This window comes from Mobula birostris, chromosome 26 (genome assembly GCF_030028105.1).
Source record: "Mobula birostris isolate sMobBir1 chromosome 26, sMobBir1.hap1, whole genome shotgun sequence".
Taxonomy (NCBI): Eukaryota; Metazoa; Chordata; class Chondrichthyes; order Myliobatiformes; family Myliobatidae; genus Mobula; species Mobula birostris.
The window spans coordinates 15,186,029-15,208,817 of record NC_092395.1 but is presented as its reverse complement, the minus strand read 5'-3'; the positions used below and the strand labels follow the sequence as shown (position 1 = coordinate 15,208,817).

The following is a 22,789-nucleotide window of genomic DNA, read 5'->3' as shown; positions in this document are numbered from 1 at the left end:
TTTGTTTTCATGGCCCTCCCAAGGGAGAAAGAATTTGCCATATGCCTTGTTCACCACCCCATCTACATGCTTTGCAACTATCATGGATTGACAGATTTGAACCTCAAGACCCCTCTGTTCATCAACATTTCTTGGTGCTTACCATTTACTATGCATACACTTATTTAACTTCCCAAAGTGCATCATTTATTCTTACCTAGTGACTCCACCTTGGTTCACCTATCATCCAACTATACGGAGCGTAATCTTGCGTGATCAATTATCTATCTATTAGCATATCCTAATCCCTGGTACGCTGCATGGAATTTACTCACTTTCCCCATGGCTGTATGTTTTCTTCAAGTGTTTATTTCCTCGCACATCACAAAGACACACTGACAGCATTTCCTTTTGTATATCAGTACTTGTTCATTCCCAGACCAAATCTACTTGAACTCCCTATATATTATTTCCATAAAGTTTGGTATTTATTTTAGGCATTCAGCACCCGCAATCTTTTTTGTATTTCTTATTACCTTATTTGCCTGTATCAGATGGAAGTTTTTCCCGTGGACACGAAGTCCATGTTCAAAATTTCTGCATTCCTCTTCACTCCAGGAACACAGTTCATCTGCAAATGCAAAAACATGGCACTTTAATCAATGCAGAATGAGAACTGCATGATAAATTAAAACATGGTTAAAATATTTGCAATCCATATTAATACAGAAACAGTTATGGGGCGGGGGAGAGGAGGGAGAGAGGGTGAGGGAGAGACATACACACAAAGACAAAATTTTAAGGGGTAGTTTTAGGACTTGCTGGCCAGTTTCACATACCAGATCATGAGTGGGAGCAGAAGGCAGTGAAAATAGCAAATCTCGTTGCATGAGTTTCACTTTGAAAGATTATGAATGAGAAATGAGATCTGTGAAAGAGCAGGAAACACTGAAACGAGCACTTGTTGCTTGTGAGTTTCAGTAAGGGACAATAAAAAGACATTAGGTTTAAGTGGAGTGGCAAGTGCTGGAGTTAACAGGGTTAGAGTGGGGAGTAAAGGTTTTGACTCAAGAGGCAGAGACAAGAAGGGGCGGGGCTAAAGTGAGTTTCTTATAAGTATCTCTTTCTTTCTTTACTATAAGACCATAAGACGTAGGAGCGGAATTAGGCCATCTAGCCCATCAAGTTGCTCTGCCATTTAATCATGGCTGATCCTTTTTTCTTCTCCTCCTCAACCCCAGTTCCTGGCCTTCTCCCCATAACCTTTGATGCTATGTCCAATCAAGAACCTATCAATCCCTACCTTAAATACACCCAATGACCTGGCCTCAACAGCTGCATGTGGCAGTGAATTCCACAAATTCACCACCCTTTGGCTAAAGAATGCATCTCTGTTTTGAAAGTGCACCCCTCTATCCTGAGGCTATGCCCTCTTGTGCTAGACTCTCCCACCATGGGAAACATCATTTCCACATCTACTCTGTCTAGGCCTTTCAACATTTGAAAGGTTTCCATGAGATCCCCCCTCATTCTTCTCAATTCCAGCGAGTACAGACCCAGAGCCATCAAATGTTCCTAGTATGAAAACCTTTTCATTCCTGGAATCATCTTTGTGAACCTCCCCTGGACCTTCTCCAATGCCAGCACATCCTTTCAAAGATGAGGGGCCCAAAACTGCTCACAATACTCAAGGTGAAGTCTCATCAGTGCTTTATAAAGCTTCAGCATCACATCCTTGCTCTTGTATTCTAGACCACTTGAAATGAATGCTAACATGGCATTTGCCTTCCTCACCACCAACTCAACCTGCAAGTTAACCCTTAGGGTGTTCTGCACAAGGACTCCCAAGTCCCTTTGCACCTTAAATTTTTGGATTTTCTCCACTTTTAGAAAATAGTCCACGCATTTATTTCTAGTACCAAAGTGCATGACCATGCATTTTCCAACATTGTATTTCATTTTTCACTTTCTTGCCCATTCTCCTAATCTGTCTAAGTCCGTCTGCATCCTACCTGTTTCCGCAACACTAACTGCCCCTCCAAAATCTTCATATCATCTGCAAACTTGGCACCAAAGCTATCTATTCCATAATCTAAATCATTTATATACAGCATAAAAAGAAGTGGTCCTAACACCGAACCCTGCGGAACACCACTAGTCACTAGCAGCCAGCCAGAAAAGGATTCTTATATTCCTACTCGCTGCCTCCTAAGATCAGCCAAGGCTCTAACCATATTAGTAACTTTCTTGTAATACCATGGGCTCTTAACTTGGTAAGCAGCATCCTGTGTGGCATCTTGTCAAAGCCCTCTAAAAAGCCCAAATATACAACATCCACTGCATTCCCTTTAATCTATCCTACTTGTAATCTCTTCAAAGAATTCCAACAGGTTCAACAGGCAGGATTTTCTCTGAAGGAAACCATGCTGACTGTGTCACCAAGTACTCCATCAGCTCGTCCTTAACAATTGACTCTAACAGGTATTGAACCCAGGGAATGTGCATTCCTCTTGTATAATGTGGGAAGTTTGATGGTGACCTCCAGTGTCCCTGATGACTACACCTGCAAAAAGTCATCCAGCCACAACTCTTTTTAGGCTGCATTATGGAACGTGAACTACAGCTGGAACTGGACGACCTACAGATCATTCAGGAGAATGAGGAGTTGAAAGGTAAGAGCTATGGGGAGGCACTCACATCTAAGTTGCAGGAACCACATAGGTGGGTGACTGTCAGATGAGGGAAAAGAGAATAGACAGTTAGTGCAGTGTACCCTTGTGGCTGTTCCTCTCAATAACAAGTATACTGCTCTGGATATCATTGATGGAGGGGGTGAGTAATCTACCTGGGGAAGTTACAGCGAACAGGTCTCTGCCCTGAGACTGGCTCTGTGGCTCAGAGGGAAGCATGGTGGGGAGGAGGGGAATGGAGTTGTATATATTGGTACCAATGACACAGCTAGGAAAAGGGTGAATGTAGGAGTCTAGGAAGAAAGCTAAAAAGCAGGACCCCAAAGGTCTTTCAATTCTTCATACTGCTTTAAACACAATTAGCATTAAAAGTGATACCACATGGAAAACACTAGTGGCAGATATCTCAACCAACTTGAATAATTTACGTAATGTTAGTGATTAGAAAAGGCATTCAAAACAAAATGGAAGCATACCTTGTACCACCTTGACATTAAATCTTAGTCTTCTGAGAGCTTCCTCAGCATTAAAATTGCATTTCACGAGCTCATATAAAGCCTATGGAGTTAAAGACAGATTGGAAATTGATCCATAGATTAGAAGCACTACTTTCTGAAAAATGATCAGATGAAGGTAATATAAGCAATATTTGTTACTGAAATTACTTTCATATCTTCAATAAATAAAAATATTAAAAATAATATAGAAAGTACTGCAAACATCAAAACTGGGGAGATTGGAGGGAGATCAATCAGAACCAAATGGCAACCACACATGCTTTAAAAATCTCTAATTTATTTCAAGTAGTAATGTTTTCAAGTTATATAAATGGATGCAAGTTATTTGCTTGCTCCACATGGTTGAATGTTATTGGTTCATGGCTTCCATAAATAAACAGTGACAGTGTATACATAATAGTGTATACAAAGCCCTTTCTGTTGTGTATATTTGGGAATATGTCTATGATGACAAGTACCCTTCAAGTAGAGCCTAGTAGTAAAGAAAATCCTTTTTGCAACATGTTATCTTTGAAGTGCTCTTGAAGCAGAATTTACCCCAGATATCTTTTAAAAAAATTATTTAATTTGGAATCGGCTTGGACTTAAGATACCATCAGACCTACACAGAAAGGAGCACAAGACTCAACAGAAGTTGAGTTACAGTATATTGACTGGTTACTCACCTGTTCACTATCTTTTACAAGTATTCCTTCAGGGAAGTTCTCTGTTATTTTTTCTTCTCTCGATCTCTTTACTGCTTTGTACAGAAACTCTTCGACTCTTCTTTCTGGGAGAACATAGGGATCCCATAGCAACTGGTCTTCATTATCATAAACTAGTGGTGTGGAAGAAAGAACAAATGCACCAAATACAAATCATTCAAAACTGAATCAATGTTATTAGAACCTCAACGAAATTATTCACCCTAAGTAAAAAACAGAACCTGGTATCTCAAAATATACACACTTAACTGATAAAACATGCATTTAGTGTTTTAACATCCCAATATCTTCCAGTGCTTTCAATTCAATAAATTAGTTGTAAAATATAAATATTCTTTTACTAACAAACTCTTTACTTTTTTCCATTTGTAATCTTCTTCAATAGATTTTGAATTGTTAGATGGTGAAAAGCTGCAGCCATGTTTTTTAAAAATCTGAGAATACAGTGCGTCACTGTTTCATAGGTTCCTCTTTTCACAACATGATCAATGCCAGATAAAAACTGCAAAGCCCAATTACTGGATTTTGAATACTTTGTACAGAATCCAACTATATGCCAATATCCAATGCATATAAAGATGGCAGAAATAAACACTGCACAAACTGGTAAGTTCTTAGTGGATATTTACAGTAAGAGGATTAAGAAATTTTGATAAAATGGACACTTTCTACATCCTAGGTGAGTATCAGACGAGAAGTTTATAACATTTTAGCTTGCAGAAGGCAAGTATTTAGCTTCAGTGAGATTCCACAGAAGGGGAAGCTAATTTTGAAATATTATTACAAAAAAAAGCCCACCAAAGTAAAATTCTGTAGAGGTGTAGAGCAAAAGGGGTAAGGGATTGTGTGGTGAAGAAGAGGCCTTTTTAAAAGCTTATTACTTGAAATCAAGCTACTGCAGAGTGAAAAGGAAACCAGACAACTCACAGATCTAATCCAGGTCACATGGAAAGGGGAATGCAAGAAAGGCACTGGTAACATAAGTGGAGAAAGCGCATCAAGGCAGAATTGCAGTCACATTTTCGTATTTTGCCAAAGATTATCCACCAACGCAGGTTCCCACTCCCAGATACGACAACAGGTTTCATGAGAAGCTAGGCTATTTGCAGGTCATGCACATGAAATCACCGAAATGGTGCCCAGGCATGCAGCAAACTCTGGAGAATCACACAAAAAGCTGCCAGAACTCAACAGGTCAGGCAGCATCAATGGACCAATGGATCTATGCCTGACCTGTCGAGTTCCTCCAGCACTTGGTCTGCTACTCCAGATTTCAGCACCTGCAGTCACTTGTGCACCAAACTCTATTAGGGTATCACACTGCTTATATCGACTTTTATTAGTGAATAATGTTATTGAGTAACTCTGCCATGCACTGTCCCACACCCAGCTGTGAAGAAAGGATGGTTGGGAATGGGGCTAGCAACCCCATCCTGTAAATACCCAGAGCTATAGAAACACCAACAGAAGTGCTATAGTCCTCAATCCTGGGAGAGGAAGGATCTTCACCTAGAAGACGCAAGATGGGCTATACCTGGGGACAACTTGAAAGACTAGTCCAGCACAGAGGACTCTGGTGGGTTGCTGTCGGCAGCCTAAGACCCAGAAGGAATGATGGGCTTAAGAGGAAGAAAAACATTATGGAGAATGCAAAGTGGAATTTATAGACACAAGAAATTCTGCAGGTGCTGAAAATCCACAGTGACACATACAAACACTGGAGGAACTCAGCAGGTCAGACAACATCTATAGAAAAGTATAAACTGTTGACGTTTCAGGCCGAGACCCTTCATCGTGACTGGAAAGGAAGGGGGAAGAAGCCAGAATAGGAAGGTGAAGGAGTACAAGCTAGAAAGTGGTAGTTGAAGCCAGTTTGGGGGAGTGCTGGAGAATGAAGTGAGAAGCTGGAAGGTGATAGGTGGAAAAGGTAAAGGGCTAAAGATAAAGAAATTTGACTGGAGAGAAGAGTGGGCCATGAGAGAAAGGGAAGGAGGAGCAGCACCATGGGGAAGTTCACAGGAGGATGAGGAGAAGAGAAAAGGTAAGAGAGGAACCAGAGTGGGGAATAGAAGAGTGAAGAAAAGGGGGCAATATTATCAGAAGTTAGTGCAAATCACTGTCATGCCATCAGGTTGGAGGCTACCCAATATGAGGTGTTGCTTCTCCAACATGAGAATGGCTTCATTGTGGAAGTAGAGGAGACCATGGACTGACACTATTGACCACTTGATTGAAACTCAATTGCCTACCATATAGGGATGTGATTTTCACAATTCACGTGCTAGAACAAAGCTTGACAGAAGCATGTTTCTCTGTAAATACATTTATAAATAATCTACATTTAAAAAAAATTGCATTGCTAAAAATATATAAAGACAAAACAAAATGAGAATGATGCTTTAATGTCAAGCACTAACAGTATAATAGGAAACCCTAAATATTAATTGCCATCATTAATTATCAATTATTAATACAGCAACCACTGAGCCAAAACAAAATAAATTTAATGGGCATATATAAAATGTGCTTATTCAGTGAATAAGCACATGATCGTTTGATCAATTTCAGCAAGCATGCTATACTGGCAGCAGAAGTGTGGCAACTCTTACAGGCAGTCCCTAGCACAATCATCAGACTGTGTTACGCTTGCTGACGCACAAAACACATTTCATTGGATGTGGGAAATAAAGCTAGCCTTCAATCTCTTTCTAATCTTTAATCTGAGAAGCTATGAAGACTAGGGAAGTTTTTTTTAAAATGGGTTGACAGCAGAAAGACAATGGATAATATTTAAAGAATGTTAATGTGATTTATCACAAGTTTTCATTGCTGTCTGGCACAAAAATAAGTTTAGAAAGACAGTTTACAAAAGAAAATTTGGGATAGTATTTGATAGAAATAGGATATATAAATATCAGAAAGGTAAAAAAAAAAAAAAAAAAAAAGCAGGCCTGATGACTGGGGACAGTTTAGAATTTAGCAAAGAGGACAGAAGGTTCTTTTAATGAGAAGATAAATTCTGGGTTCTGGGTGTCCTTGTAACAAGTCACTTAAAGCATACAGGTAGGTACAGCAAACAATTCATATTTGAAGATATTTGGCCTGGATTGAGATTTGAGTACAGGATATGGCGACCTTGCTACAATTACGCCGACCACGCCTGGAGTACTGTGTGCAGTTTTGGTCTCCATCCCCAATAAGGGATATAGCTGGCAGGGAGGGAATACACCAATAGTTTGCCAACTATTCCAAGAGTAATGGAACTGTTACATAAGGATAGCATGGGCTACATTCACTAGAGTTTAGCAATTTTGATATGTAGAACTGTGACGAGAAGAAATTTCAACACCCCAGAATGAAGAACTTGTGGAATTCTCTGCTTCAGGATGAGCAAGTACGATTGCTGAAAATATTTAAGGAGTTAGATTTCTAGATATAAAAAGCAATCAGGAGTATGGGGATATAGTAGGAATGTGATATTAAGACAGAAGACTGATTAGTCACAACTATACTAGATGGCCAAGTAGTCTGCTCCTGTTCCTGCTCCCAATTTTCTTCATTTCTATAACAAAACAATATTTTCATCCACATCAATCCACAATAGTAAGAACTACAAAGCTGAGGAAACAAACAAAGTAATTTGTTAAAAACCGTAACCAGGAAGGAACTTAGACCATTTTCTGATCCTACCTTTTTCATTCTGCCTATATTTGCTTATAAAAGGTGGAATTGGAGCTTGATATTGAGGACCAATCATAATTTCCTAAAGTAAATCAAAACACACACTTTGTCAAGTTATCTTGCAGGGTATAAAATACATTCTCAAATTCTATCCAAAGGATTTAATACACAACTGCATCTAACCAAAGCCTATTACACAATTAGGAATCTTCACTAAGGTCAAGATAATGCTTAGATTTGTAATATACAGGACAAGTTGTAGTCACTCAAACATAGGATCAACCCCATTGGGTATGGAGGTAACACAGCAGTTAAATTAGTAACCCAGGTTGTACTAACAATCTGGAGATTAGAGTTTAAATTCAGTCAGGGAGGTTGAGGACTATATATTCATTTAACATTCTTAATTATTTTTTAAATGCATAGAATTGACAATATTTTTCAGTTTTTTTATAAAAAATCAGGCATGACTGGATTATACCCAATAGTGGAGGTTTGTCATCCAACATAAATACGACTCCAGATCTATAAGTTTGCTTGATTCTTAAATGCTCTCCAAAATAACCCATACAGTTCACAGGCAATTAGGAATGGGCAATAAACTTGTCTTCCAGTTGATGGATGGTTTCAATTGCCAAAGAAAATGTAAAAGAGCAGAAAATACTCCTATGCACAGTTGCAAGAAAAAGTTTGTGAACCCTTTGCAATTACCTGGTTTTCTGCATTAATTACTTAAAAATGTGGTCTGATGTTCAATTAAAGACAATAATTGACAAACACAATCTGCCTAATCTAATAACACACGAACAATTGCACTTCTTATCATCAATACTGAGTACACCATCTAAGCAATCACAGTCTAGGTTCAAAAAAAATGTGAACCCCTGGGGTAATGTCTTCTACAAAAGCTATTTAGAATCAGCTGTTCCAATCAATGAGATAAGACTGGAGGTGTGGGTTGTAGAGGTGCCCTGCCCTATAAAAAGACACATAAAATCATGTTACTGACATGAGCCTGCATTTCTCAAGAAAGAAATATTTATGTGCACCATGGTTCGATCAAAAGAATTTTCAAAGGAGCTCAGAAAAAGAACTGTAGAGATGCATGAAGTTGGAAAAGGCTGCAAGAGCATTTCTCAAGACTCCAATATCCATCAGTCCACAGTAAAAGAAATTATCTACAAACGGAGGAAATTTCGCCATCCCTATTCTTCTTTTGATGTCCATATCGCACCTGCCATCTGATGTCACCCAGCTTCCTAAGTAGCAAAAGTTCTGTAATTGTTTTCTGCCTTCCCCGTTTATTCTCAGCCTGCAGATAGGATTCTCCTTCTTTTTGGCTATCACCATACATTCTGTCTTTTTGCAATTGATAGATAGACCCATTTTTGCACTTTCTTCAACAACTATATCAATTAAGTTTTGTAGTTCTTCCTCTGTACTTGCAATTAACACAGTGTCATCTGCATATCTGAAAATATTGATGTTTTCACCGCCAACTTTGATTTCCAAGATGTCTCTTATTTTTTGTAATATTGATTCACTGTACACATTAAATAAATCAGTGGAGAAAACACACCCTTGTCTAATGCCTCTCTTGATTTTCGTAAACTGACTCACTTCTTCATCTATTCTTACAGCGGCAGTTTGTTCCCAGTACAGATTTCTGATTAGGCGGAGGTCTTTCATAGTCATACTTTATTGATCCCAGGGGGAAATTTTGAATCTAGATCTAGAGTTTTCTGTAATATTTCAGAATTGTGCTTCACTTTATCAAATGCTTCTGTGTAGTTGATAAAACAAACAAATCTTTTTGCACTTGAATAGCTCGTTCTGATAGTATCCTTAACATCAATATTGCGTTTCCTCTACCCTTGTCTTTCACAAAACCACATTGTTCTTTGCCTATTTCAGCTTGTATCTTACTTTTAACTCTTGTCATCAAAATTCTTAGAAGTACCTTGGTGATATGACTCATTAAACTTATGGTCCTATGTAATTCACATTCTATTGCTCCAGGTTTCTTTGGAAGAGCGATAAATACTGATTTTTTCATCTCTTCTGGTATTATTCCAGTCTCATAAATGTCATTGATTAAATCAGTAAGTTTTTCAATTCCATAACCTTCAAGGGTGATAATTTGTTCTATTACTAATTAATCAGGACTTGCTGCCTTTCCTTTCTATAAAGGATACCATACATAATCAGCAGTCAAACTAAATTAGCATTCCAATTAGCAAAGTTAGCGTATTTAAGCCATTAACAAAAAAATGTCATATCCCATGGCTCATTTCCTCTGGCTAACAACGAACTAACCCAAAGCGTGAACACATAACGATACTCATTTGATTCTACCATGCCCCAACCCACCTGACAGACTACTCATAATAAACACACTGCAAAAATACAATAAAGACAGAAAATAGATACATGGACCCTTCAAATTGAAAAATAGATACACGGCTTCTACACCCACAATGAACATGTTTACTATAGCCTTTTATTTTAACCTATTCAATCATACCTCTTAGTAGGTTTCAGACAGATTTAGAATAAATTTAGACAGCCATCTTTATAATCTAAACTTCTTATAACAAAACCCAGTACAGCAAAATTGCTATAATCTGCTATTCAATCTTTTGGAAATCCCAACAATTCAGCGTCTGGCTTTCCAGGTAACATTTGCCAGGCCCCCCTCACTCACCCAGACCACTGCTCCCTTCTGACTTGTTAGAGCTCCAGTTCCCTCACTGTTTATACTCACCCCTCAGAGGTTTCAAAGGGGCCTTGATTCTCAGATTCCCATTCAAACCAATAGGGCCATTTCCTGTGCTCTGTTTAAACTGAGCAGGATCCCATTTCCTGTACTCCCTGTAGACCTATTGGATTTTCTAGAAAATTCCTTGTAACACTGTGCAACAGTTTAAAAAAAATAAGATCCAATAGCCCAGAAACTCCATGAGCCTGGCATCAAATTCCTGAGCACGTTGGATTATTCAGGTTGTACCCATATCTGTTACTACCTTAACTTCATGCTGCAGTCAACAATTTAGTAAAATAACCTTACAAATATTATGACTTGTCCACCTCGTATATCCAGCTACCATTCAAAATATAATGAAAGCTTTTATGCTTTCCTTTCTATTATCCATGTCTTAGTTCAGTAACGATGCAACTTCTGGCATCTTAGCTGATATAAGGTATCAAGAACTGGGTTGGAATTAAAACACAGATTTTGCAAGATGAGTATCACAGTTATATGCCATCTCAACAACGTGAAGTGTTATCAAAAACAACGAAAGTGGGGAAAGATAAAAATGATACAAAGTGGATGTAAAAGATGGAACAACTGTGACAAGAACAAGCATTTTATTGTAGTTACAAAAATTGTCCAATGTCATATACTGTAATGGCAGTATCTCTTCTGAACTTAAACATCTACAGTAGCACACATCCTTTATCAGTCTCATGTTCGCATGCACAAACCTTTTTACAGTCATTTGACAAAATGGAATCATCTTCTTCAGAATCCTCATCCGTTAATGAAAGTTCCTTATCATCTTCAATAGAATTTGCTAGAAATCAAATAAAATCGGTGATTAATATGCAAATTTAGTAATTAAATACAATTGACAGGAGCAGTAACTTATTTTCACTTCATGCAGGTTTACCGGTGTGAAATTCAAGAATGGACTCTCTTAGTCATCTGTAGATATTTAACAGCTGAAACAGTTAGCTACTAGGATCTAACACTTTCCCGGCATATCTGACAAATAAATTCTTCTTGGGCTTCCAGCTGGGTACGGATATCAATTATAACCAACATTTCGATGACAAACACTACTATCTTCAGGCATCATCCCTGGTGAAGGTGGCAGAGTCTGTCACTGAAACATCGGTTATAATTGATACCTGTACCCGGCTGGAAGCTCGAGAAGAATTTATTCGTAGTTATATACTAGTTAACTCATCAAAAACTGAAGCCAATTTTTCTCAAACCACACAAACATGCAAAGGAATATACTTGGCTGAAGGTTTTAAATAATTCGAGAGCATTCTAAATAGGATCTTAACCCACCAATGTTTCCTCAGTTTTTTAAAATAAAAGGCTGGTGAATTGTAGTGCAAGCACCAAGGCTGTCCTTCTTTGTACCTTGACTATCCTTAATATTGGCTAAAAATTTCTAAGTTATCACTACTTATTCCTATTTTTGCATTAATGGGTTGACATTGCTAGGATGCACAAAGTAACAGATTTCCATTCTATTCTGTAATCTGTGAATAGTGAATACTAGATGACATATTGACTAAAGCATGTATACATCTTAAATCCAAATTATACAGAGGACAGAGGCACTAGATAGACAGAGTCCAGGCAAAGATCTACTAGAATGATGCCACAGATGAGGAATATATTTATCTGGAAAGAACAAATAAATTAAGGCTCAATACAGTCTTTAATTATTAAGGGACTCAATATGGTAAGCATGGAGATATAAATAGCATAAATGCATTAAGGGAAATTTGTCAAGCACAAAGGAAAATGTTTAGAAAATCCCAGCAAAATTAGGTGATTGGAAGAGGCTCCAAAGAGGTAAATTATGTAACTTGTAAACAGCCTATTTTTGTGATGCAAGAACCCAACTGAAGCACTTTTGGCTCTTTTTGCCAAAATTTTAATTGTAAACTTATGTTCCTATTCTAAAGTTTCTTCAACCCACAGCACTGAAGTAAGTTTGCACCCAAGTCAATGATGACTATTTACTCAAGGATTAATTTTTCACTGACTGTTCTGTCAAGCAGAAAGCATGCAAGCACATATAACACTGTGACATAGCATATCATAATGTACACAGTAAAAGCTGGTGATCATTTTGTTAGTCCTCTCAAGTTAAATGTCTGGGTTCCCCATGTCAAAAGATGATTTCCTCCTCTCAAAGAACATCTCCCACAAGTTCTAGATTACCTCCATAAAAATCCCTTAAATTATTCGAACAGTCAATCACCGGCTATTAAAATCTAGTAGCCTTTGGATGAAAGGAAATGTTCTTGAATTTGTGAAATTTTGTTTCTCCAGGTTTTGAAGCTGATTTTGGAGTTCACATCAATGTCAGAAATAGAATTCGAAGTGTAGATGAGTGATGCATTACACCAGTCCACGTAAACTATAGGATTATCACTTGACCAGGTATAGTTAAGTGATCAAACAATACTGCTCACTTCTACTGCACTACTGATGCCAAGACTGTGGTCTACACTTATAAAGAAGCCCATTTTAAAAAAGGAGAAAATGATGGTATGTAAAATTAGAACAAGCATTGAAAATCATTTTAAAACTAACTGGAAGCAAGCAAACAAATCTTTTTTTTAAAGGTGACATAGTGAATTGTTCACATTCCAAATCAATAATTTGTATTTATGGCTAATGAAACTCCAGTGGGGAATTCTTCAGGAATGCTGGAAGAATTGAGCCTATGAAGGGATTTTAATACCTGTCCAGTCCTCCAAAAAGTAAGTCATAATCCTTAAAACAAAAAAATGTACATCTTTTTATTTAATTTAGGACAGCTATTAAAAATGACTTTTAATATTAGGGACCTACACAGTGAAAAACAACTTTGAAAGCTTTTAATTTCTCCTTTGTGGACCATGTCTCTACCTCCTAGTCAATCTGACTATTGTTTCCCACCATACAATCAATGTTTGGTCATTTATCTGACAGCAATGCTACATGAGCAAGTAAGTTTTCAAACTTTCTTACAAAGGAAAAAGGTACTTCAATGACTTAGGAAATTTGGAGCAATCCAAGAATGATCTATGAAAGTTGTGCATTTTTTTCCTTAATCTCTCTTTAAAAATGATTTTAGCAACAGTCATTCTATTAAAAAAATGCAAATTTATTAGGGTACTAGTACTTTTGATTTGTAAATAATACTCATTCTTACAATGTATACATATGCACTTTAATAGTTATGTGCATATTTGACATGCTCTGCTTTACATTTTAGTAATCATCCTTCCAGCTTCCAACCTTGTTCCTCAATACAGACCTCTCCCTATTGTCTAAAGGAGTACTGTACCGGTAGAATCAGTACTGCCAGTTCTTGCTTAGTATATTAATTTATTTCTAACTGTGGTCTATCCTCTTTCATGTCTTCCAGCTTCTTCCCATCTCCATCTACAAAGTTTTCTGACATCTTTAGCACTTCAACTATTTCTACATTATTGGTTCCAACCAGCTGATTTTCTTTCACCTAATACTCTCACACGCCATCCCACATTATAGCCTGTGAACCCTTTGCTTGTAAAATCAGAAAATACACCATAGGTGGTAATTATTTAGCAACTTCTGTCTTTGGCAGACAGAAAAATTTCCCAAGCCTAATGATGCCTTCCACAGCTACAAGTAACAGCTTTTCCAAATAATCATCCAAGTACTGTTCAAGGTTTCTACCTCTGCTATCTTTCCATAGAGCATGTTTCAGATCCCCTCCCAATCACCCTCTAATTAAAAATGTTTGCTTCATTTCCTCCCCAATTTAAAAAAATACTTAATATCTGCACCTTGTTTTCCTTCCAATGTACTTTATCCAGGCCCCACAATCTTCTAAAGCTCACTCGTGTCTTTTCTCAGTCTCATAGCTAGTAAAGAAAACAGCTCTAGCTTGCTTAACCTTTCTTCACCGCTATAATTTTCCAGGTTCAGCAGCACCTTTGCAAGTCTCCTCTGCATCCTCCCTACTGCAATTTTATCCTTCTTGTAATGTGTTGACCAGAGCTGTACAAACTGTAGCCTAATGTATATAGTTCTTGCCAAACATCACTGTTCTTATACAGGTCGACCTTCACTAATCCGACTATTTGTACTCTGGTTCCTTCGATAATCCGGCACTGATTATGCTTAATGTGATTCTTCTGTAATTCGGCATTTTCACTAATCCGGCACTCCTCAGGTCCCAATGGCGCCAGATTAGTGAAGGTCGACCTGTAGTCAATATCTCAATAAATAGAGGATAAGAATAGCATATGTCATTTTAATTGGCATATTGACCTCTCCTGCAACCTAACCTATGCAGAAGGTTCTGTGGACCTGTGCACATTGACTCCTAGCTTTTACCACAACAATGTTACGTCGAACTGAATTATGATCGGTACCTATAGAATACCTTCTCATTGATATTCTTTCCACATGTCCTAGTCCAGGGGTCGGCAACTTTTTTGCCTCTGTGGGCCGGATCACATATTAATGAGTGAACGGTAGGCCAGATAAATGCCATAAAAAATTGGAAATATGGGAATTATCCATTTAAATACATCTAATTATGTTTTGCCTCAAATTAATGAATAGCGCATGCTAGAAAATCATTTGTGCTTAAGGTTGCCTACCACTGCCCTAGTCCATGCCCCATAACTAAACCAGTTATTGCCTCCCATCTTCTTGGACTTGCTTCCCCTTTGAATAGAGGCTCAACCAGTTTTCCTTCCACCACCAGATTCCTTTGCTTAATTGAAATGATCACACTGAACAACTTCTCTAATTCCATGTACTGCTTTTCAATCAATAATGATAGCCACAATGGTTTTCAACCCATAATGATCCAAGTTACCCAAATTTCTTTATGGAATACATGGTGCATTTCTTGTCCTCACTTAAGCACCTTCCCTTGCCTCTTTTCCCAGTACATTAGTATGTTGGTGTTGTTACACACTCCAATCCTCCACTCAAACATTACCTTTTGCTAATCTTGATTTCTACCCTGCTCTCACTTTCACTCGTTCCAGCTCAAACTCTTCTTTTTTTTTTAAGGTTAGTAACCAAGATCCAATTTACCTTTTTACCTTATTTGAATTTCCTCCTGCTTCCTGAAACATTCCATTCCATTCTATAACCATATAACAATTACAGCACGAAAACAGGCCATCTCGGCCCTTCTAGTCTGTGCCGAACTCTTACTCGCACCTAGCCCACCGACCTGCACTCAGCCCATAACCTTCCATTCCTTTCCTGTGCACATAGCTGTCCAATTTAACTTTAAACGACAACATCGAACCTGCCTCAACCACTTCTGCTGGAAGCTCGTTCTACACAGCCACCACTCTGAGTAAAGAGGTTCCCCCTCATGTTACCCCTGAACTTTTGCCCTTTAACTCTCAACTCATGTCCTCTTGTTTGAATCTCCCCTACTCTCATTGGAAAAAGCCTATCAACGTCAACTCTATTTATCTATCCCTCTCATAATTTTAAATACCTCTATCAAGTCCCCCCTCAACCTTCTACGTTCCAAAGAATAAAGATCCAACTTGTTCAACCTTCCTCTGTAACTCAGGTGATGAAACCCAGATAACATTCCAGTAAACCTTCTCTGTACTCTCTCTATTTTGTTGACATTTTTCCTATAATTCGGTGACCAAAACTGTACACAATACTCCAAATTTGGCCTCATCAATGCCTTGTACAATTTCAATAATACATCCCAACTCCTATACTCAATGCTCTGATTTATAAAGGCCAGCATACCAAATGCTTTCTTCACCACCCTATCCACATGAGGTTCCACCTTCAGGGAACTATGCACCATTATTCCTAGATCCCTCTGTTCTACTGCATTCTTCAATGCCCTACCATTTACCATGTATGTCCTATTTTGATTAGTCCTATGAAAGTGTAGCACCTCACATTTATCAGCATTAAACTCCATCTGCCATCTTTCAGCCCACTCTTCTAACTGGCCTAAACCTCTCTGCAAGCTTTGAAAATGTACTTCATTATCCACAACTCCAACCTAGCTTAGTATCATCTGCATACTTACTCATCCAATTTACCACCCCATCATCCAGATCATTAATGTATATGAAAAATAACACTGGACCCAGTACAGATCCCTGGGGCACATCACTAGTCACCAGCCTCCAATCTGATTAACAGTTTTCCACCACCGCTCTCTGGCGTCTCCCATCCAGCCACTGCTGAATCCATTTTACTACTTCAATATTAATACCTAATGATTGAACCTTCCTAACCAACCTTCCATGTGGGACCTTGTCAAAGGCCTTACTGAAGTCCATTCTATTCTTCCCTTTTTCTCCATCTCAGTTGTTGCCTGTTCTGACCATGCAGGTCTACACCAGTGCTTCTAGCACAATTTATTTTCTTCAACAGATTTCTCCCTCACAAAAGTTGCCAAGATTACCAAATATTTCTGGTCTTTCTTCCCCTGCACTCTTGGTTTCAGCAACACATCACCCACTCAGAATACAGGCAAGTTTCTCCATGTCTTCAGCTACCACCTCACCAGCTCTCAAATACAATGGATTATTTTCACAATGAATAAGAAAATTAATTTAATAGAACCCATCTTTAAATGTAGCTTTACTCAAAGTTCACAGATCTAATTTTGCCAGACGAATAAAAAATGATTTCTGAAGACTAATAACTGCCTAAACTAAATGACTCAGTATTTAATGCAACACAGAATTAAACAACAATATTAAATGAACATTATTGAGGGTAAATTACACTAATGAAAAACTCTGGTTATTTCCCAGTAGGGAAAAAATTATCTCCGCGTGGGCTCTGTCAATTCTTCTGGACGCTTATATTTCGACATCTCTCATTCTTCTGTAATCCACTAGGGAGAGGCCCAATCTGTTCAGACTTTCTTCATGCTCCGTACCAGGAATCACAAGTACATCATACTGAGACAGCAAAAGTGCACAATACCGCAGTATTGCCCTAAACAGTTGCATCTAAATCCTTACTTTTATTTTCTATACACCTTACAATAAAGGTCAACATTTCATTAGCCTTCACAATTATTTGCTGTAATTGTGTGCTAACATTTTTTTTGATTAATTTATTTAGACACACAAAAGCAGGGATGGCTCCACTAGGAATTGGTGCCATTTGTTAAGTCTACATTACTGAATACTTTCACTGCTGGCATGAATTAACAATGTCAAGTAGTTAAAAAAAATACTCAGAAAACATAGCCCTATAGAGCATGAGATAGTTTCAGCTCTTCTAAGTTACTGCTTCTCTCCACTTGTAATATTTTAACAGTGGATTTAGTCTTGCACCTGTAATAATCCACCCTGACCACAGGCTTCAGGACATTCAGAGTTTTCTGGTTAAGTCAAAGCTGCACAAATCTAGTCAAGTCTCTTCTATAATTTACAACTTTAAAATCACCAACAGCAAAAAGAACACATCTTTTAAAAAAGGGGACCAAAAACATAGTTCGGAGAAGCAGAAACAATGAAAGAATCTGACTGAGATACCCAGCAGAGATTGCACTTTCTGAGGAAGCTTAAACAAGCATCACTCACCACTAACATCTTAACTACATTCTACAGAGGCGTGGTTGAGAGTGTGCTGACCTTTTGCATCACAACCTGGTACTCCAGCTGCAGTGCTGTTGACCAAAAAGCCTTGCAGAGGGTGGTTAGGGGAGCAGAGAAGGTTATTGGGGTCCCCTACCTTCTGTCCAAGACCTCTTTCAGAGTCGATGCCTCCAGAAGACACGGTACATCATTAAAGACCCCTCACACCCTCTCCATGAACTGTTTGTTCTTCTGCCATCAGGCAAACGTTACAGGAGCATCAAAACTAAAACCACAAGGCTACTAAACAGCTTCCTCCCACAGGCAGTCAGACTGCTAAATAGCTGCTCTACCTGACTCTGCTTTGGACACTTTTAACTTGCACTGGACACTTATAACTTGATTTTAACTGACATGTGGCTGTTGTGTTTTACTATTTATTGTTATACTATTTAGTGTTGCGTTTGTTATGTTATGATTGCACTGCTCCTGAGAAACCCTGTCTCATTCTGCCCTGCAGAGCTGATGTACGGTTAGAATGACAATAAAGTTTTTTGAATCTTGAATCTTGAAGATGAATGTGGCTTAAGGATACACCAAGTCATGCAATTTACTGGTTATTAACAACTACTAGAAGAGATTTGTATGTCATTAAATACACAGATTAATTCAGAATCAGATTTAACATAACAGACATATGTTGTGAAATTTGTTAAGTTCATAGCCGCAGTACCATACGTATATGTATGTATATATATGTCGATTAAATAGTTAGGTTAAAATAAGTAGAGCAAAAAAAAACAGAAATAAAACAAGTAGCAAGGTAGTGTTCATGGGTTCAATTTCCATTTAGAAATCAGATGGTAGAAGCGAAGAAGCTGTTTCTGAATTGCTGAGTGTGTACTTTCAGGCTTCTGTATCTCCTTCCTACAGAAAGTGTGAAGAGGGCATGTCCTGGGTGGTGGGGATTCTTAATGATGGACACCACCTTCCTGACGCAGCGTTCCTTGAAGATGTCCTGGATACTACAGAGGCTAGTACCCATGATGGAGCTAACTAATTTTACAAGTTTCTGCAACTTATTTCAATCTTGTGCAGTAGCGACCCCCATCCCAGACGGTGATGCAGCCAGTCAGAATACTCTCCACTGTATGTTTGTAGTTTTCAAGTGTTTTAGTTGACAAGCCAAATCTCCTCAAACTACTAATGAAATAAAGCTGCTGTCCTGCTTCCTTTGTAGCTGCATCAACATGTTGCATCTAGGCAAGGTCCTCAGAAATATTGATTGACATCCAAGAACTTGAAATTGCTCAGGGTACGTCCACACTACGCCAGATAATCTTGAAAACGAAGCTTTTTCTCTTCGTTTTGACCTTCTGTCCAAACTGAAACTGCGTTTTCATCTCCCTGAAACGGCTTTTTCATCCCCCGAAAACGGAGATTTTCAGAAACGATCTCCAGAGTGAATAAATCTGAAAACGCCTAATATCCATTGTAGTGTGTACGGGGTAACTGGAGAGATTTAAAAACGCTGTCATGACAACACCACAACAAAAATGCTTTTTCTGCTTCTGCTTAGTACTGCGCAAGCTGTTATAATGCGCAGTTGGTGTGAATGGCGTGAGAGTTAAATTGTAAAGTGAGCTTTTTTGACTATTTAAAAACACTGTCATGACGTGTCGGAACAGATCGCCGCAGCGCGGTATTTTGTTGTTTTCTTGAACGCAACCACCTAACAATTTCAAAACAGATGGCAAAGAGACTGAAGCCAGAAGGATTAGAAATGTACTCACCAAATACATTGACCCATAGCTTACTGAATAAATAAGTATACTCACTTTGCCCTGTTTTCTGTCCTTGCTTGTATGAAGGTGGTTCACCTGTTTATGCAAGTACTTCTCTGACAATAGATGTGTAACAGCCTAATGTAACATTGTATGGAAATACAAGATAACACTGATGCAGACGTTTTATACATTTAACAAGGTGCTTTATTAATGCAACAGAGTTAGTCAGTTTTTCAATGATCGTTGTCAGCTGGGTCATACTGTCTGTGAACTCCCTGTCGGTTGCCTCCATACGCTCCAGTATTTATTTTTTTTCAGTTTTAAGTCCTCCTGCGCGAGTGCCAAGAGCAATTCCTTTTAAGTCTTTCTACTCTGTAACTGAACAAACTCACCGTACACTGTTTCCTCTTCGCTTGTTTTCTGTGTGTCCTGCGCATGCCCAGTAGGAGGAGATTCGCCCAAATATCCGTCTAATGTGGACGGAGATATTTTGAAAAACGCTCAGTGTGGACGCCTGTTGTTTTTACTCGAAACTGGCGTTTTCAAAATTATCCGGCGTAGTGAGGACGTAGCCTCACTCTCTCCACTTCTTGATCCCTCTGTGAGAATTGGTTTGTGTTCCCTTCTCTTACCCTTCCAGGAGTCCACAATCAGCTTGCTGACATTGGATTTACAAATATACCTACAATACTGCTCAAGACTGGACAAGTACCACTATTTTATTCAAATTTATATCTATGCTCAAAATACAAAGTTCAAAGTAAATTTATTATCAAAGTACATATACGTCACTATACACAGCCCTGAAATTATTTTTTTGTATGAGCACACTCAGTAAATCCAAGAAATACAGTAGAATCAATAGAAGTTCACAACCAACAGGAAGGACAACAACCAATTTGCAAGACAACAAACTGAAAATCCAAAAATAATAATAATAAATCTACACAACAATCAGATAAAACTTCTAAGGATATATTTTAGAAACATGGAAACATAGAAAATAGGTGCAGGAGTAGGCCATTCGGCCCTTCGAGCCTGCAATGCCATTCAGTATCATCATGGCTGATCATCCAACTCAGAACTCTGTATCTGCCTTCTCTCCATACACCCTGATCCCTTTAGCCACAAGGGCCATATCTAACTCCCTCTTAAATATAGCCAATGAACTGGCCTCAACTGTTTCCTGTGGCAGAGAATTCCACAGATTCACCACTCTGTGTGAAGAAGTTTTTCCGAATCTCGGTCCTAAAAGACTTCCCCTTTATCCTCAAACTGTGACCCCTCGTTCTGGACTTCCCCAACATCGGGAACAATCTTCCTGCATCTAGCCTGTCCAATCCCTTTAGGATTTTATACATTTCAATAAGATCCCCCCTTCAATCTTCTAAATTCCAACGAGTATAAGCCTAGTCGATCCAGTCTTTCATCATACGAAAGTCCTGCTATCCCAGGAATCAATCTGGTGAACCTTCTTTGTACTCCCTCTATGACAAGAATGTCCTTCCTCAGATTAGGGGACCAAAACTGCACACAATACTCCAGGTGTGGTCTCACCAAGGCCTTGTACAACTGCAGTAGTACCTCCCTGCTCCTGTACTAGAATTCTCTTGCTATGAATGCCAGCATACCATTCGCCTTTTTCACCGCCTGCTGTATCTGCATGCCCACTTTCAATGACTGGTGTATAGTGACACCCAGGTCTCACTGCACCTCCCCTTTTTCTAATTGGCCACCATTCAGATAATAATGTTTTCCTGTTTTTGCCACCAAAGTGGATAACCTCACATTTATCCACATTAAATTGCATCTGCCATGAATTTGCCCACTCACCTAACCTATCCAAGTCACCCTGCATCCTCCTCACAGCTAACACTGCCGCCCAGCTTCGTGTCATCCGCAAACTTGGGGATGCTGCATTTAATTCCCTCATCTAAGTCACTAATATATATTGTAAACAACTGGGGTCCCAGCACTGAGCCTTGCGGTTGTTGTTGTTGTTCGTCCATCGTTGACGTCGATGAGGACCTCAACACCATAATGATGGTGTTGAGACTAGCGCGTGATTTGGATTTAAGTGAGGGAGAATTGCGCAGCGTCAGCCTCACTCTCTCTTCCCAATTCCCATCTGGATCCAGTGGCAAGACAGAGTCTAGAGGGCTGGAGATGGGACTAGGCGTAGTGGATGACCAGGACGTCTTCTGTGTCTTGTCCTGCTCTACACGTTCCACAACGCTTGCAGAGACTGCCTTCTTGACCGTTGGACCTTCCATTGGTCTCGTCCGCACAATCCGCCGGAGTCTGTCTTCACCTGCTGGGATAGACAATTCCCTATCTCACCGAGGGTTTGAGACCCGTCGGCTACCCTCACCTGGTTTAGCCGGCTTGTTGAAGCCGTTGCCCGGGGTGTGGCCGCTGTCGCATGCAAACAGCTACAGGGAGCCACAGGTGAGAGCTGAGTGCCAGGTGGGGACCAAAGGTGGACTAACCGCCCTGAAAAGGACGCGACATGTTCCCCCACCAGAGGTGCTACCCCTCCCTGACACCCCATATACCCCACTAGTCACTGCCTGCCATTCTGAAAAGGTCCTGTTTATTCCCACTCTTTGCTTCCTGTCTGCCAACCAATTCTCTATCCACGTCAATACCTTACCCCCAATACCGTGTGCTTTAAGTTTGCACACTAATCTCCTGTGTGGGACCTTGTCAAAAGCCTTTTGAAAATCCAAATATACCACACCCACTGGTTCTCCCCTATCCACTCTACTAGTTACATCCTCAAAAAGTTCTATGAGATTCGTCAGACATGATTTTCTTTCACAAATCCATGCTGACTTCGTCCGATGATTTCACCGCTTTCCAAATGTGCTGTTATCACATCTTTGATAACTGACTCTAGCATTTTCCCCACCACCGATGTTAGGCTAACTGATCCATAATTCCCTGGTTTCTCTCTCCCTTCTTTTTTAAAAAGTGGGGTTACATTAGCCACCCTCCAATCCTCAGGAACTAGTCCAGAATCTAAAGAGTTTTGAAAAATTATCACATATGCATCCACTATTTCTTGGGCTACTTCCTTAAGCACTCTGGGATGCAGACCATCTGGCCCT

The 22,789-nt window shown here is 39.2% G+C and overlaps 1 protein-coding gene across 7 annotated transcripts in view; it reads right to left on the bottom strand.

Moving 5' to 3' along the window:
• Positions 1-22,789, bottom strand: part of LOC140188335 (mesoderm induction early response protein 2-like) — a 105,242-nt gene that overhangs the window by 37,147 nt on the left and 45,306 nt on the right. For all 7 annotated transcript variants that reach the window (XM_072244487.1, XM_072244484.1, XM_072244485.1 and 4 more), the window contains 5 exons: positions 11,059-11,147; positions 7,582-7,654; positions 3,853-4,004; positions 3,146-3,227; positions 516-610 (listed from right to left, as the gene is read on the bottom strand). In XM_072244487.1, coding sequence (XP_072100588.1) covers positions 516-610; positions 3,146-3,227; positions 3,853-4,004; positions 7,582-7,654; positions 11,059-11,147 — 491 coding nt within the window. The remainder of the gene's footprint in view (positions 1-515; positions 611-3,145; positions 3,228-3,852; positions 4,005-7,581; positions 7,655-11,058; positions 11,148-22,789) is intronic.